Genomic DNA, 17,680 nt, shown 5'->3' on the forward strand with positions numbered 1-17,680 from the left:
GATGAAGGGCTAATTATTTTGATCCAGTAAATATTTGAGCTTGATCAGAGCTTAGTTACAGCTTTAGTTTCAGTTCACTCTGGTTTCAGATGTTTTGAGGCCAATGTACATTTGCTTATTGGAAGAGAGTAAGGCTCTTGGAATATTAAAAGTAGCATAGCATGGGGCACCTGGGTGGCTCAGTTGGTTAAGTGACCGACCAACTTCAGCTCAGGTCACGATCTCTCAGTTCCTGAGTTCCAGCCCCACATCAGGCTTTGTGCTGGCAGCTCAGAGCCTGGAGCCTGTTTTGGATTCTATGTTTCCCTCTGTCTCTGCCCCTCCCCCACTCTCTCTCTCTCTCTCTCTCTCTCTCTCTCTCTCAAGAATAAAGATTAAAAAAAACTTTTTTTTTTTTTTTTTTTTTTTTTTTAAGTAGCACAGCATGGGGCGCCTGGGTGGCTCAGCCGGTTGAGCGTCTGACTTCGGCTCAGGTCATGATCTCACGGTCCGTGAGTTCAAGCCCCGTGTCGGGCTCTGTGCAGACAGCTAGGAGCCTGGAGCCTGCTTGAAATTCTGTGTCTCCCTCGCTTTCTGCCCCTCCCCCACTCATGCTCTGTCTCTGTCTCTGTCTCTGTCTCTCTCTCTCTCTCTCTTCGTCTCCCTCTGTCAAAAATAAACATTAAAAAAATATTATAAAAGTAGCACTGCATGATTATGGTGAGAGACCAGGATCCATGTTCCACTGCATTCATTCATTCAGCGAGTATTTATGGAGTATAGGCCAAGGACAGGTGCTTTCTAAGTATTGGGGATATAGCAGTGAGCAGTGGAAAAAGCCCCTATATCTGTTGCAGCTAAGAAAATAGAGAAAAACAGATAAGCAAATATACATGTAATAAGTGTTGTAAAGAAAAATATAAAACAGTGCAGGATTAGAGAGGGACAGAAATTAGCTTTGCTGCTTGCTTTTTGACATTGGGCAAGCTGTTTGGCTACACTTCTGTATCTCTAAAATGGGTATAAAGTTATGAAATAAAGTAAAATAGGATTTGGGGGCACCTGGATGGCTCAGTCGGTTAAGCGTCTGACTTCAGCTCACATCATGATCTTGCAGTCTGTGAGCTCGAGCCCCGTGTGCTGACAGCTCAGAGCCCGGAGCCTGCTTGGGATTCTGTGTCTCCCTCTCTCTTTGCCCCTCCCCCGCTTACACTCTGTCTCTCTCTCAGAAATAAATAAACATTAAAACATTTTTAAAAATAAAATTATTTTGATGTGAATAAAATGGTTTAGCTTGTGATAAGACACTTTAACAATGCTTAACACATTGTAAGTTCTCAGCAAATGTTAGCTGCTATTTTTATTATTAATATAAGGAATGTAGTGAAATACACGTTCTGAGTTGAGAGGAGTTTGTATAATATATGTTTTGGTAGCTTCATGCCTAGCCAGGCTGTGAGTGTCTGGTGTTGGTGGTAAAAGGCCAAATTGTTGCCAAGGGTTGCTGACACTTAGAGGAAAGCAAACTTAAGAATAGACAGAGAACCAAGGCGGTTGTCAAGCAAGAGGGGACTGAGGAGAGGTTATTGGAAGGCTAGGCCAAAAGAACTAAAATGAACACTTTGAAGGGACAAGATTAACACCTAGTCCCTGAAGTGATTTTTAAAGTCTTGCCTTTTCTCCTATGCTGTATTTCCATTTGGATCCAGAGGATTCTGTCTTCAAAGAATTTGGTGGGTCCAAATTTGAATTGAACATGTGTTCCAGCTTTATCATAGAAATATAGTTACACAGCCCAAATTATGATCTCTCATCTGGGTCATAACCTCTCGTCCAGATACGCAGGTTTTTCTTACCATAATTTCTGGCCCTGAAAATGGGTCATTGGGTCTGACAAAGGAACTCGATCTGGCTTATGGATTTAGTCACATGAAAATTCTTATATTGTCAAGGGGATTTGCATTCATAGCTGCGTTAATGAATCATTTTTGTTAAACAAAGAAGTGCAATTAGATATACTCAGAATTCTAAACCAGTAGTTTAAAAAATTGAACACAACTTACAGTAGGGGAAGTGTGCTTTATACTGTAACCTTGCTTAGACACACGCACATACACACTCCTTTAACTAATTCAAATGGAACATGTATGGCTTACCAGATATGATGTTTTCTGTTTTTGTTCTGTTCAAAAAAGGTCTGGATTCTCCCGCTAAGTTGATTGTATTGCACATTAATGGGTTATGTCCTGTGACTTGAACAGTACATGTCTAGCTCACTCGAGGATCACTGAGGAAAAGGTAAGTTATAAAATGGCTGAGACAAGTGGTGCAGAGTTCAGCAAGTGCTTATGAGCATCTGTAGAATTCTTAACATGGCTTTATTATGGATAGATCAAAGGATTTGAAGCCACACCCTCTGCCCTCGAGTGTGTCTTTAAGATGGGTATTTGGGGAGAAGAATGTTGGCTTAAGTGACATTGGGAACAACTGCAGAGAAGAGCTGGTGAAGGGGCACTAGTAGTGGAAGGTTAGAAGGATATACGCATATGCTCAGAACAGCTGTGGTTCTGGAAGGCCTGGAGTTGGAGGTAGGTCACTGCTACATCCTATAATGGTCCATGACTCCGGCTCTTCAGTCAGCTCATAAGAAGCAGCTCTGGTAGGGAGGCAGAAGCTTGAAGGTCTGCTGAAATGGACCTGTTTATATTATTTTTAATTCTCTGAAAGATTTGGGATATCTTTTTTTTTAATTTTTAACATTTTATTTATTTATTTATTTATTTATTTATACCTACGTTTATTTATTATTGAGAGACAGAGCATGAGCATGGGAGGGACAGAGAGAGAGGAGGAGACACAGAATCTGACAGGCTCCGAGCTGTTAGCACACAGCCTGATGCAGGGCTTGAACTCACAAACCCTGAAGTCATGGCCTGGGCTGAAGCCAGATGCTTAACTGACTGAGCCACCCAGGTGCCTCTTGATGTTTATTTTTGAGAAAGAAAGAGAGAGAGTGCATGCACACGAGCGGCGGGGGGGGGGGGGGGGGGGGGGGGGGCAAAGAGAGAGGGAGACAGAATCTGAAGCAGGCTCCAGGCTCTGAGCCGTCAGCACAAAGCCTGTCGTGGGGCTTGAACTCACAAATCACGAGATTATGACCTGAGCTGAAGTCGGATGCTTAACCGACTGAGCCACCCAGGCACCCTTGGGCTAACTTCTAATAAAACCATGAAGCATTAGCTGTGTAGTGGTTCAGTGTCTTATTTATTTGTTTAGAATAAGACAAACTAAGATTAAGGTAAAGAGAATGGCTTCCTACCAGTTCCACCCCAGTGGTTCGTTCTGTGAAAAGTTTGTGAGAGGCCTGTAGTTCTGGGATTCCCTATATGAGTCTGTCCTCCAAAACGTACTTTCTGACCCTGTAATAAGTCTTGGAGTTCTGCAGTGAAGAGGACTGACAGGGCCCCAGCTTTCATGGACTTTACTCTCTAGCTGGGGAGAAAGAGAGGTAATTTTGGATGGTAGTATGTAGTATGAAATCTTTGTCAAGTCATAGTAGTCAAAGAGTGAGTGGCATGGCAGCAGAGGGTTATATTTTGATGAGGTAGTCATGGAAGGCATCTGTGGGCATATGACATTTGGGCAGAGACCTGAATTTATGAGATCTAGGGAAACTCTTCTGTTGTGTTACCAATTGAGTACTGCTTTTGCAAAGTTCAGTGATTCGTGGCAGGTATGATTGCTTTGGTTCATATAAATTTTCATAAAGGGATAGTTGACTCTTGAAGTAAGAAGAATAACATTATTCTAGCAGTTGTAATGTTCTGTTAGCACAGAGAAAATATTACCCTGTGGAGGGAGTATGAGCTGATGGGGATCCCTTTTACAACACTTTATTAGGGGATTCAACATCCCCTAAGGCAGTGCTTCATTAAAGAGAGCGTGGAGGGCTTCTGCGGGGTTAAATGCAGGGAAAAAGCCATCTCAGTGTGTCCTGTTAAAGAAATGGACTTTTTGTGCATGAAAGAATGAAAATTATACCTTGTAATATAAAAATTAAAAAAATTCCGGGAGAAGAGTGGTTAAGGTAGAAGGAATGGTGAATGCAAAGGTTCTAAGGTAGAGGTGAACTTGGGGTATTGGAGGGACAACAAAAGGTCATTATGAAGTAGAGTGGAGTGAAAGAGGAGTAGAAGGTGAGGTCAACAAAGTAAACTGTGTTCCTTACCTCGGTGCCACGTTTCTGAATCATCTGTGGAGGTGATTGTTTAGAAAATACCTGGATTGGCTCTATCCCAGCCAGTGAAATCAAATCAAGATCTCTGGGAATGGTCAGGTATTTTGTAGAATGTCCTTTATTCGGATTTGTCTTGTGTTCGTCTCATGATTAGACTGGAGTTAGTAGTTTTGGGAAGGAAGACCGCAGAATTAAGGGTACACACTATCAAGATGACTTATCACTGTTGGTGTCTGGGAGACAGAATGGATTAGTAGCTGGTAGTTATATAATAGGTGCCAGGCACTGTTCTAAGCTCTTTATATATATATTAAATTGATCCTTGTAACAACCCTGGAGGTACATTATTATCTCTATTTTAAAGAAAAGTGAAACTTAGTCATAGAGAGTTCATATAACTTGCTCAGAGTCCTACAATTGGAAAGTGAGCAAGCTTAGCCAGGAGTCTTAACAGCTGACTCTTCACAGAAAAGGTCCAGGCTTCTCCTTTTCTTTCTCCCAAGAATCCAGTGCCCTCTTTTTCTCTTCCCTGACCTTTCAATCAAAATAGAATGGGTTGGGGTGTTTGGGTGGCTCAGTTGGTTGAGTGTCTGACTTGATCTTGGCTCAGATCACGAGCTCATGGTTCGTGGGATCGAGCCCCGCATCTGCACTTTCAGTGCAGAGCCTGCTTGGGATTCTCCCTCTCTTTCTCTCAAAATAAATAAATAAACTTTACAAACAAAACCAGAAAACAAAATAGAGTGGGTTAATGGGCATTTTATATTTTTAGATTATTGCTTTTCAGGGTAAGGTTGCTGATGCAGTAGTCTTATAATTCTTAAACCCCTCTGAGAATTAAGGACTGTGTGCCTGTGGCACCAGCTTCTCTTAACTACAGCCTGTAGCATGGAAGTCGCCCTGCCTATTCACTGGTGCACCCACTTCTTCTCTTCCCTTGCGTCCGACCCAGGACTGAGAAGCCAGAGGTGGATCTGTGTCAGTGCTCATTGTGTCTTCTGCTTGAAATAACAGTTCAGCTTGAGATGACCAGCTCAGTTTCACATTCCTGTCCCTGTTGGTTATTTTAATATCCAGAGCCAGAGTCTAAACGTATGTGACAGGAAGAAGCACAGATGCTCACGGACCTCTCAGAAGAGGGGAAAGAATAAATACAAGGAATAGGTGAAATGAAAGCTTCAGTCCTGATATGTGGGGTAGAGATGAGAATGGGGGAAGAAACAGAACTGTGGCCCTAGGAGACTTAAATCCCTTGTATGTGTGTTTTGTTTTGTGTGTGTGTGTGTGTGTGTGTGTGTGTGTGTGTGTGTGTGTGTGTATCACTATGATCAGGATCAAGCCAACATGGCATCAAAGAAAAAAAATACCAATATTGATACCCTTTTTAGATGTCACAAAATAAATCAAGAATGAAAAAAACAAAATTCTTCAAATATGCTAAAGCTCTCTCCATAATGTAGGCCAAAAACCATATTCTTATTCAGCATTTCATTATGTGCTAAACTTAGTTCAGATGTGTTTAGTTTTTGATCAGGTAGCAGGGTAACCCTTTAACTTCAGTAAAAGATTAAAGAAGACATTCATTTTAATGTGTACAAACTACAGCATATAGTTAGCTTATTGTTAAAGACTGGTATTTTTAAGTTAATCTTATTTATCTGAGTAATTTTTGAGTCATTTTGGTGAGCTGTATGATGTATATTGAGAATAAAGACAAGTTTTTGACATTAGGAAGCTTATAGTCTAGTAGGAGAGGTAGTCTTCATGTGCTTGTTTGTGTGTAAATGTTAGAGGAGAGGTACAAATAGTATGCTATGGGGGTTCAAAGAAAAGAGAAATTAACTTCATCTGTAAGCATGGAATTAGGAAAGATTTCTTGGCAGAAGTGGTATTCGAGGTGGAAAGGATGGATAGGATTTTACTAGGTAAATACAGACTAGATACTGTTAGGTACCCCTTCTCTATGTTCCCATAGCAACAGCCTATGCATATTTACTGTGGTATTAAATACCGTACTGTATCAGTGTTATATCTTTTCATGTCTAATGTGGGTTATAAACTCTTCTAGGGCCACTCTTCTATGTTATTTATCTTTGTGTTCCCAGTACCTAGCACAGTGCCTGTTGAGTAGTAGATGTACATATAATATTTGGTAAATATGTGATATGAAATATCTAGTCCTAGGGTGTCAATGAAAAACTGAAAGAGACAGTATTGCATGATTTAGTATATCAGTGTTTCCATTAATTCAGCTGCATCTAAAATAATGAAATAATTTGGAAGAATCCCAAATAATAGCAAAATCCAAAATAAAAGATAGATGTTTATTTCTCCCTGTGTCAAAGGGATGTGGATGTAAGCAGTCTAAGGCTAGTATGGAGGAACTGTGAAGTTATTAGGACTCTAGGCTGTTTCTAGCTCTGCTCTGCTACTTTTAGGGTGTAGTCATTGTCATGGACCAAGTTGACTGCTGGTGTTCCAGCCAGCACATCCAGGTTCCAGGATAGCAGGCACAGGAAGGTGAAGAAGGGCACGCCTCTCCATTTTAAGGAAACCCTCTAGAAGTTGTATACATTGCTGCTTATGTTTCACTGGCCAGAATTCAGTCCTGTGGCCTTATCTAGTTGCAGGGGAGATGTTTTCTCTAGGCTGTGTCCAGCTAAAAGCTGGGGTCTGTTACTAAGGGAAAATGGGACAATAAATATGAAGGGCCAAGCAGTCTTGCATCAGTTGGCTTTGCAGTCTGTGCTTTTGAGTACTTATTAGCTGTGTCGTGTTGGATAATTCAGCCTCTCTGAGTCTTGGTTTCCTCGTCTGTAACATGGGCTATTAATTGTTTCTCCTTATTGGGTTATAGTGAAAAATAAACAAAGATCATACATGTAGAGAGGCTAGCATAGTGCCTGGAATATAATAAGCCCTCAGCAATTGGTAGGTCTTATTCTTATTACCATTATAAAGCCATCTAAGGTTCTGTTCTGAGTTCAATTCCAGACCGATTAGTCTGGCAGCAGTAGAAGTTCTGGACACCAAGTTTCTTTGGGTGAAAAGTGTTCAGCCTCCTCTCCTTCTGCTCCTTCTGCCTGCTCTATTCTGGTGGCAAGATAGTCTGGTGAAAACCTTATCTTTGAGAAGAGGCTCCTGTATGTTTCAGTGTCCTGCTGGTGCCTTATGCACTAGCTAACCAAAACACAGCTGGTAGGTCTAATTTTAGGTTCACAAGTCTTGCTGGTTGTCCTCTTTAAATTCTGTTTTACATTCTGAACTGTGGGAAATTTTTATAGAAGCAGAGGGGAGGCAGAGGCAATACACCCTTTACTTTCTGGTTAGAAAATAGCCTCCATTTTCTCTCCAGTAGGGGAGAGGTAGTGTAGGCATCCCTCTGCTCTCCTCTCTGTTCTTTGGGTCAGCCTGAACCCTGGTAGGGTATAACCTGTGTTGAGTGGTAGACTCTGACTTAACGTGCACGAAGAATGAAAATGCTAATCTTTGGCTGAGGTTATAAAACTAAGGCGGTCTACAAACTCTTGTCTGCTGTTGAATTTTGAGGCTCTTTCTGGAGATGAGAATATAATAATAATAGTTACTGAGTGGTTTTAGGTCAGGTGCTTTTCATTCATTATTTCAGTTGATCTCGGTACAACTCCCACAATAAGTTATATTATGGTTCTCATTTTACAGATGAAAAAACTGATACTCAAAGAGCTTGAGCTTTGCAGAAGGTCACCTAGCCAGTAAGTAGAAGGACTAGCATTTGAATCCAGGTCTGATACCAAAGTACATGTTCTTTCCACCACCTCCTGTTGCCTCTACTCCCACGTTTTAATTATTCCCACTTAGATTTAAACTTGAATGTTGTACCAGCACATTCTGATGTTTACCTTCTGTATGAAAGCATTTAATACTTTCTGAGTATTCTAAAACTGTTCTTTCTCTTCTATCTGAAGTTTTCCTCTTAGATATTTTACACAGTATTTTGATTAATAACAGATCATTTTGTCATTTTTTTTCCATTTATCACTTCTCGAGTCTGGTACTTGGTACTTACTAGTCCCTCAGTATGTTGTTATTCAATTAATAATAACAAACAACAGTAACTAAAACTTATTGAGAACTTAGTATGTGTTAAGTTCCTTACTATAAGCTTCCCACGTTATCTTATTTAATTTTTATCACCGTTCTTTGAGGTAGAGTACTTATTGAGATGTTTTTATGTAGTGTTTAAAGTTAGTAGCGTGATGATTTTTTTCTTTGCTCTATTCGTTTAATCAGGTGTGGAGTATTTTTGGACAGCAGGGAATTTAACAGTAAGTAGTTCTAAGTCCCTGCTCTCATGGAGCTCGTATTGTATGAGCAAAACAGACATGAGGAAGTTCAACAGTAAATAGTATTTCAAATAATGATAAATACCGTGAATAAGAAACTAGGAGAAGGAGAGGAGACTGACCAGGATGGGGAATGAGAGGGAAGCTATTTAAGGATCTGAGGAGTTTTTCGAGGGTAGTGACTTGAGTAGAGTTAGAGCCAGTGATGGGAAGATCTGGAGGCATAGTGGTTCATGTGGAGGGAGTAGAATGTGAGGAGGCTCCAGGCCAGAATAAGCTTGCTGGAAGATAAAAAGGATGGCTGGAGAATAAATGAGTAAGGGTAGGGGATGAAGGAACAATAGTAACAGATAAGGTCTGATTACCTTGATGAGGTAGGCCATGATGAGGATTGAGTGCCATAGACTGTTTAAGAAAGGGTGTGAGCAACATGGCCTGTGTTCTTACGGTTTCACCACCGTGTCTGTGTGGAGAACGGCCGGTAGGGTATCGAGAACGGGGGCGGTGTTACTGCTTGGCCCGAGGAGTAGTGTGGACGGTGAAGAGTAGTTGGAGGCGGCAGATGTTCTAGAGTTAGGTTTAGAAAGACTTGGTGGTGGGTTCCTTAGACCAAGAAATGATTTTGGATCTGAGCAACTGTATGAAGGTGGTCGCCCAACATAGGAGTGGACTCGGAGCTGGAAAATCAAGTCATGTTGAAGACAGTAAAGAATTTTTATGCATGGCGTGGTAATACAAAAACTCAGCTTCATTTCCTTTTGACAAGGCTTTGCTTTCTGATTTGACTCCTTAGGAGGACTTGTTGTATATTCTGTCTTTAGCCCTCTTCCACTGTTTTTCCCAAAAAACCTCTTTTTGTAAAAATAACAAAGTTGGGTTGATTTTTTTTTTTTTTTTTTTTTTTAAAGCATGTTACCAACACAAGGCCAGTGGGATAGGAAAAAAACCAAAACAGCCAACCAGTGTGCTTTCTGAACTCGGTATCTTCTGATTTTTTTGTAATGCAGAAGTCAATACTTAGGAACCAGTTGAGGATGTTTAAGTGATTAACATTTGCATTTCTACTGACAGATTGTTCTTTTGGTGTCCAGCTGGTTATTGGCATTAGACTAGACTAACTCCCATAAAACTACAGAGATACTTCTTGTCAAGAGACAAAAGTCAAGAGATACTTCTTGAGCTCTGATGCCGCTTTCACCTACCGTATTCCACCTTTGTTTCTGCCCTTACGCTTTTTCAAAGGACATTTACATTAGAATGAGCTACATTATTTTTTTATTTTGGAGGTGACTGGATGGACATGTGTTGATGAGGTGTTCTCAACCCCTGTGAAGAAAAGACCTCCCAACTTTTGGTGTTCAAATACGAGGACCCTTAGAGGTAGAGAACTTTTCAGTGTTGCCTCCAGGGACAGCCACTTCAGATGTCTGCAGGACCAGGAAGGTAATGTAAATGAGAGAAGCCAATGAGGGTGACTATGGCAAACTGGAGAGAGCTTGCCTGGTAGAAGGCAGATAGCTGGTCCTTACTCAGCCGGTTGCTGCTGTATGAGAATGGAAGCCCAGTATAAATCAGGTCTTTTAGATTTTCCAAAGAACACGATTCTAGCTTATCTCCTGATTTTTAAATGCTGGCAACTAATTTAAAATTCCCAGTATGCTATGTGGGACAACACTCTAAAAAGTAAAAAAAAAAAAAAAAAAAAATTCTGTAGGCTGCAGGCTACAAATTTGTAGATTCTGATTTGGTCCATTTTCTTTATTCACATATTGAGAAACAGAAACCCAAAGATATAAAATGACTTTCCCAGGCTCACACTGTGGTTAGTAGCAGAAGTAGGACTAGAACCTGGGTCTTCTTTCTTTGTGTGCAATTGTCTTTGCACTAGGAAAGTTACACTTTTTTGGTGCTCTGAGGAAAACTAAGCCCCTTTCCCTAGAAAAGTGCAGTACATTCCAAATTTTGCATACAATTTTAGGGATTTCTAACTCCCTGGAATCGTTACATGAACACCAGGTAAAGAAACCTATTACCTGCTGATTCATATGTTTGCAGTATAAGGGGAACAGTGCCCTAGTATTTATTTAAGCAAACTCATGTAGAGAGGTACTTAAGCTGTAGGCCTATCCTCCCTCCCTCACTCCCACCTTTATGGATACTAAATCTTAAATAGACGATAGGAATACGTTTAGCTAAATGTACGACCCTTCCTACTACTATCTGCAATACCAGCACCTGCAGTCATTTCTTTCAGGTCTTTTACATACATACATAGCACCCATAAAAAGTAATAGTTTTGTTTGTTTTTAAATAAATGATAGGTATACTATGTTTCCTTTTGCAAGGTTTTTAAAAAAAAAAAATCATTATGTCTTGCCTTGAATCCAGGTATGTAGCAGAGTTCCTAGTTTCACCAAAGCCCCTCATCGCTTCGTATTATCAGTTTTTTAAGTTTATTTATTTATTTTGAGAGAGAGCAAGTGCACATGTAGAGAAGAAGCAGAGAGAAGAAAACAGACTCTCAAGCAGGCCCTGCGCCATCAGTGCAAAGCCCAATGTGGGCCTGACTCCTGAACCACGAGATCATGACCTGAGCTGAGCTCAAGAGTCTGACGCTTAACCCACTGAGCCACCCAGGCACCCTCAGAACTTTTTTTCAATGTGATGAATAAAAAATATGTTAATTGCAAGAAGTTTGAGCATCTTTTACATCTTTTCAGATGTTTATTAGCCATTCTACATTTCTGTTATGTTCTTATCCTATGTTTGGATTTCTCTGGGGCATATTTGACTTTTACTTGTTTATAGGAATCCCTTTTGTATTTTCTTAGGTATTCTTGACACCAATCTCTTCTGTTATATATATATCTCAATCTTTTTCATTTGAATCATTCTGATCCTGGTTTTGCTACTGACTAGCTTTGTGATTTGGGGGCATCATTTGGGTATTCATTTGACTTCCACAGAACCATTTTTTCACCATTGTAAAGTGAGAACATAGCACCTCTTAGTTACTGTGTCACTGTGAAATGCCATTGACAAAGTGTATGAGCTGTGTGATTTTTGGGTTCCTCATTTGATTTCCATGAGCCATTTTCTTGGCTGTGAAGTGCGAGTATACTAGTTTTTAAGTCTATTGTGAAATGCCAATGAAAGAGCATATGAAAGTGCTTTGGAGAGTAAAGAACACCTTCCAGTGTAAGGCATTTTTCCTTTCTTTGGCTTTATTATGACTCACCCTTATGAGCTGACTTTTCTGAAGGATGTTACTCTCCACAGATTGATCAAACTCTAAGAGTCGGGTGTCACAACATAGCAATTGTCTCGTTGTGTTCTACATTCTTTCAGGGAAGGAGAGAGATGTGTAAACAAGATACGCTTACATTGAACTCCTGTGTTCTTGGAAGGTATTGGGTGGGATGGAGGTGGAGGAGAGCAGTATCAGGAGACTCTCACTTTGCCACTCAAAATGCCTGCTACAGGAGTGACACAGTAGAATCTGGCCATTTATGGAACTAGATATCTACAGGGTTAGAATTAGCCTGCCTATTCTTACTGTTATGGTCCACTTCTCAAATAGAACACAGCTTCATAGGCAGTAGTTCTCTCCCCCCACAGTAGGGAAGTATGAGGGTATAGTTTCCTATCCTGGTTACCTTTTGCAAACAGATGATTAACTAAAACATACTACTCTATGCTTTGGGGACATGCAAATTCAAATGCCACCTCAGACCTAGATAACCCTGTGTTTCTACCCTACGTAGCATGCTGTAGAGGGCCCTTCCTTTCACCATCCCCTTCGTGACTACTCTCCCAAGTATCCAGGACTCAAGAATTACCTGATGAAATATCTTGAATCTGCTTTCGAGGCCTGTAGAGCCTCTTTCTGAGTCTGTTCCTCCGAAGATGGATCAAGCCGTTAGATTCTACCCCTGAATGTGTATAACTAGATCCCAGATGTGGCCAAGGGTAACTCCTTGAGAGAGATGTTCCCAGAGCTTGGGTGCACTAGTTTTCACATCTGTGCACAAGGCTTTTTCAGGTGCAGGAAGGGGCTGGTGTGTGGGGAAAGAAACGAGGTGAATCTGGGGACAGGGTCTTCCACTTGGACTTTTGCCCCAGCCTTGCAGCTGTTGGGGGCAGGTCTGCCCAGAGGAGCCTCTCCCTTCTAACCATCTGCTTATTTTAATGGGGGGGGGGGGAAGCCATTGGGGCATGTTTTCTTCACCACCCATTTAGAGGCTGAGTATAGCTGGCTCAATATAGACCCCAGTTAATCTCTGAGAATAATTCTCAAAAAGAGTGGGGTGGGGGTGGAATGGGTGAATTTCCTGAAAGGAGAATATCTGTGCATCTTCCTCTGTCTCTCCCCTGGGTAGGCAGTGCTGCTGATGCTTGGTGAAGAGGAGGAAGGATTCTGCTGACACACTGTATTTTTATGAGAGAAAGCTAAGGGTTCCCTTATCTCTCCACACAAGGCACGTCTGCCTGCAAAGGGGCTGTCTGCTTCTTAGGGATTCCTTCGTCGTTCCATTTCTTTTCTGAATGTTTTAAGGCACAGTTTTGGTGCATTCCTTTCTGTTGTCTAGAGCCGGGGGGGAAGTCATAATATATCAGGGCTCTTGCTTAAGAGCTTAAATTGGGCGCTGGCAGCTGGGATGTGGGGGAAGAGAGCTTTCCAGGGACAAGTGACCTGCTTGTTCAGCCAATGAGAAGCAGGTTAGAGAAATGATATCACCAGACAGGCCTTATTGTTTGATCATCTCATAAAAGCAGGATTGTGTCTGGCGACTTAACCCTTTTTTAGGTATTTCGGTCTCACCCAACTCTCTGGTATGTGACCTCTGGATTCCTTTTCCCAACTGTCTGCTGTGAGACCACAGAGATTAAGGATTTAAATTGGTGATGAAATTTGGAGAGTTGTGAACCATCATTTTAAAACTACAAATTATTAAAATTTAGAACCACAGCTAGGATGGGAATGTCAACTACTCTGTGTTTAGAGAGCACATCTAAAGCAGATACCAGTCTAGTCGTATTACACCAGGCTTTTACTGGATAGACTTGGAAGAGAAAGAGAGTTAGAGGGGAAAAAACATTGAGCCTTTAGTCTATTTTAATCTACTTTAAGGGGTCTTACTACGTATTGCCTGTTTTAGAGGAATTGGAATTGGTTCTGCAAATTTGGAAAATATCACTGATTCTGAGACCAATTTTGAGTAACAGATATTTGTAGTGTTTGTTTATATTGTACCTCTTTATTATCCTTTTCCCCATAAAAATGACCATCATTTTACTTCCTCATGCTTCCTTTTCTTCACTGGTAAAATGTGGGTGATGATCCTACCGTACCCCACAAAGGAGTTGAGATAAAATAAGCTAATTTATGTGATTTTAGAGTGTGCTACACATGTATTATAATTAGGTCATTCATTTTTTTCAGATTGCATATTCATTCATTTGTTCAGTAGACTTTTTCAAACCCTTCTTGATGCTGGGCATAGATGCAGCGATGGATGTAGTTCTTACCCTTAAGGAGTTTAAAACATTATGAGGCAGATAGACAACAATAATAAAAGTGTCTCATGTATCTGTTGCATTTACCATGTTCCAAGTCCTTTTCTAAGCACCTTAACGTATACTAGTTCATTTAATCTTGATATAACCCCATGAAGCAAGTATTGTTATTAGCTTCGTGTTATACAGGTAAAGAAATAGAAGCGTAGAGAGGCTAAGTTGCCTTGGGTCACACAGCCAGTGGTAGAGTTGGGACTTGAGTCCAGGCTGTGTGCCTGTAGAGTCCATTCACTGAGTCTGTGTTGACCAACACAGTACTTACTAGCTATCTATAGTTTTCGAGGACTTGAAATGTGGCTTGTCCAAATTGAATTGGGCTGCATTTGTGAAATACACACTAGATTTCAAAGACTTAGTATGAGAAATATGTATAAAATATCTCATGTTGAAATTACATGTTGCAGTGATAATATTTTGGGTATTCTGAGTTAAATATACTAGAATTAAGTTCACTTTATTTTTGTGGCTACTAGAACTCTTTTTTTTTTTTTAACATTTATTTATTTTTGAGAGAGAGAGAGAGAGAGAGACAGCATGAGCAGGGGAGGGGCAGAGAGAGAGAGGGAGACACAGAATCTGAAGCAGGCTCCAGGCTCCGAGCTGTCAGCACAGAGCCTGACACGGGGCTCGAACTCACGAATTGCGAGATCATGACCTAGGCCGAAGTCTGAGCTTAACCAACTGAGCCACCCAGGCGCCCCTGTGGCTACTAGAACTCTTAAAATTACATATGTGGCTTGCATTTATGGCTTACATTACATTTCTCTTGGATTGTGTTACTCTAATCATTCTAATGAAATAACAATAATAACAGACATTTATTGAGCACTTACTAAGTGCCACATACTAGGCAAATACCTTTACACTGTTCTAGTGAAGTCTCAAAATAATGCTGCTTATTATCCCCATTTATAGAAGGGGAGAAGGTTTTGAGAAAGTAATTTATCTGAGGTTAGTCAACTAGTTAATGACAGACCCCAAATTTGAAACCTTACATGTCTGACTCAAAAGCCTGTACTCAACAGCACACTGTAATACCATTTGAAATCTCGGGGCATTTTCTTTGTTTTTATTTTTACAAGAATATTTAATACTGTATACTTCTGTAATTGGCATGTAGAAGTTCAAAATAAAAACCACTAAGTCATAAAATGGACATCCCAGATCAAAATCTCTTTTCAGACCCTCAGCCCTCAGTGAGCACTGGCGCAGTTGAACCCTGAGATGAAGCAATGTGTCAGCCTGTACAAATTGCATTTAGTTTTCATTCCAGTAGTTCTCTCAGGTCAGTGGGCAATTTATGTCCCGACCCTCTTTGTCCAATAGAGGAAGAGGGACAGTGCAGCTTTCCTTAGTCGTTTAGTTCTCTTGGCTAATAAGAAGAAAAAATTGCTTTCCATTTCATTGTCCCATAAAATGCTATTTGTGTTTGAAAGAGCAACAAAACACTGTCTAATGACCCCTGACTTTTCTTTCTTCTAGAGCAAAGACTCTGGCGGACTGAAGGCGGCTATGATAGAGTTGGTGGAAAGGTTAAAGTTCAAGAGCTCAGATCCTAAAGTAAGTATTGTTTTGGAATTGATCTGGTATTGGTACTCCAAGTATTTCGTTCTCCTTGAGCTAAGTTCTAGGGATGTTAATGATCATCTATCTGAACGTCGCATCAAGATCTAATTAAGTCTGCCTGTCAGAAGCATTGTTCTCATATGCCTAGAGATAAGTCATCTGTTTTTTCCCTTCTCTGTTTTATGACTTAAAACACATAATCATTAATTGTTTTCTCTGAACTGCAGACAAGTGCATTTTTAATCTTCCTTTAACAGGCCTTTGAGACTACTGTCCTTTGTGCCCATTTAATTCAGCCAAAGGCATCCGAGGTACTGATCAGCTTAATGCTGGGGACTGGAACAGGCTCCAGACTTTTCCAGTTGGTGTTCAGCACTCGCATCTTGTCTCTCTGCCACTTACAGGAACCAGCTGCCACTGCGAATGCTTTTGTCCTCATGACCTCGAGTCTGGTCTGGGAAATGGTTTCAGCTTCCCAGCTTTCTTTGCAAGATGTTAGGAGCTGTAGGATTGATATTCTGGGAGATTCCATACCAGGGTGGGGGTGGACTGGGAACTGAACATGCCGGAGGGATTATGACTAACACAGCCTCCCTTCTCCTACCCGGAGACTTACTGTGGCACTACTTGGTATCGATGCCAGCTGGCTCTCCTGACAATCAGAGCCTCTCACAATTAAATAGGGAAAAGAGCACAATTTTGTTTCACGTTTTGTATCCCCTACCTTTTTTTTTTTTATTTTTTTATTTTTTTTATTTAAAGTTCTTCATATGGTGAATAGACTAGCATTTTTTGAGTACCCACTGGGAGCCAGACACTGTGCTGGGAGCCTGACATTCCTTTTTTAAAAATTGTGGTACAATGTACATAATGAAACTTACCCCTTTAACCATTTTTAACTGTATGGTTCAGTCTCATTAAGTACATTCACATTGTTGTCCAACCATCACCACCACCGCCGTCCATCTCCAGAACTTCTTCATCATTCCAAACTGAAACTCTCTGCCCGTTAAACGCTTCTTATTCCCCCTGAATTAAATTCTTGTGATTTTTGCAACAACCTGGTAGAGTAGCTTATTGTTCCCATTTTATTGATAAAGACACTGAGGCTTAGGGAGGTTAGGGCCATTTGCCCTGAATCTAGTATAATTTAAAGCTGCGATTGATACTGACTCCAGTAGCTGTGCTCTTTCTTTTATGTCATGCTGCAGACCAAGCCCTCCTTTCTATCCTCTAATCACATTGTGCCTCGATTTTCTAATCGGAAACACTATCAGGGCAGAGTCACAGACAATGACAGGCTTTTCAAAAGGTGGCTGTGGTCCTGAATCTGCAAAATAATTTTCTCTTCATATAGCATCGACAGTATTGGAACGTTGGTAATATCTCTTATCTTCTGGTATAGTTAGGGTTCCAGAGATAGAGAGGATCTTGATAGAAAAATATCGGGGTGGCCTTCATCAATTTTCTTAGCTCAGAGTAGAAAGACCCCTGGTATGAGTAGTTTTCTTTAAGTGAAGATGACCTAATTAATTATTAAAGATTACTGAAAGCTTTTTTTTTTTTTTTTAACTGAGTTTCTCTGGTTTCTGGGGCAACGTCTATCCTGAAGGAGACAACTGTGTTTTCTGTTTCTGCCACACCCACATGCTTGTGGGCAGTGATGGAGCAAGAGGACGTGTACAGATTACATTGAGTGGCTTCTGTGCATGATGATAATACAAGTAAAGTGCTTTGGGGTCCTTTATGGATGCATATAGTGCTTCTAATGGGAAGCTTGCCAGAGGTGAAAAAATTGAGTGGTCCCATGGGAGCAACTCCTGGAAGCCTCAGGATTTTCCCATGATGCATCATAAGCTAAAGGATATTTGTTAGGACCAGACTTGATCTTGGATATGTGCATACACACTCACCTCTCTTATCTTCTCTTTATCTTGTCCCAGATTATTTCCACCAATCTATTTTATTTTCAAGCCCCATTCCAGTTTCCTGTATA

The 17,680-nt window shown here is 40.7% G+C and overlaps 1 protein-coding gene across 3 annotated transcripts in view; it reads left to right on the forward strand.

Annotated features, from left to right (window-relative positions):
- Positions 1 to 17,680, forward strand: part of TRIM44 (tripartite motif containing 44) — a 109,486-nt gene that overhangs the window by 7,077 nt on the left and 84,729 nt on the right. For all 3 annotated transcript variants that reach the window (XM_007082093.2, XM_042957539.1, XM_042957540.1), the window contains exon 2: positions 15,601 to 15,678. In XM_007082093.2, the coding sequence (XP_007082155.2) occupies positions 15,601 to 15,678 (78 nt within the window). The remainder of the gene's footprint in view (positions 1 to 15,600; positions 15,679 to 17,680) is intronic.

This window comes from Panthera tigris, chromosome D1, assembly GCF_018350195.1.
Source record: "Panthera tigris isolate Pti1 chromosome D1, P.tigris_Pti1_mat1.1, whole genome shotgun sequence".
NCBI lineage: Eukaryota > Metazoa > Chordata > Mammalia > Carnivora > Felidae > Panthera > Panthera tigris.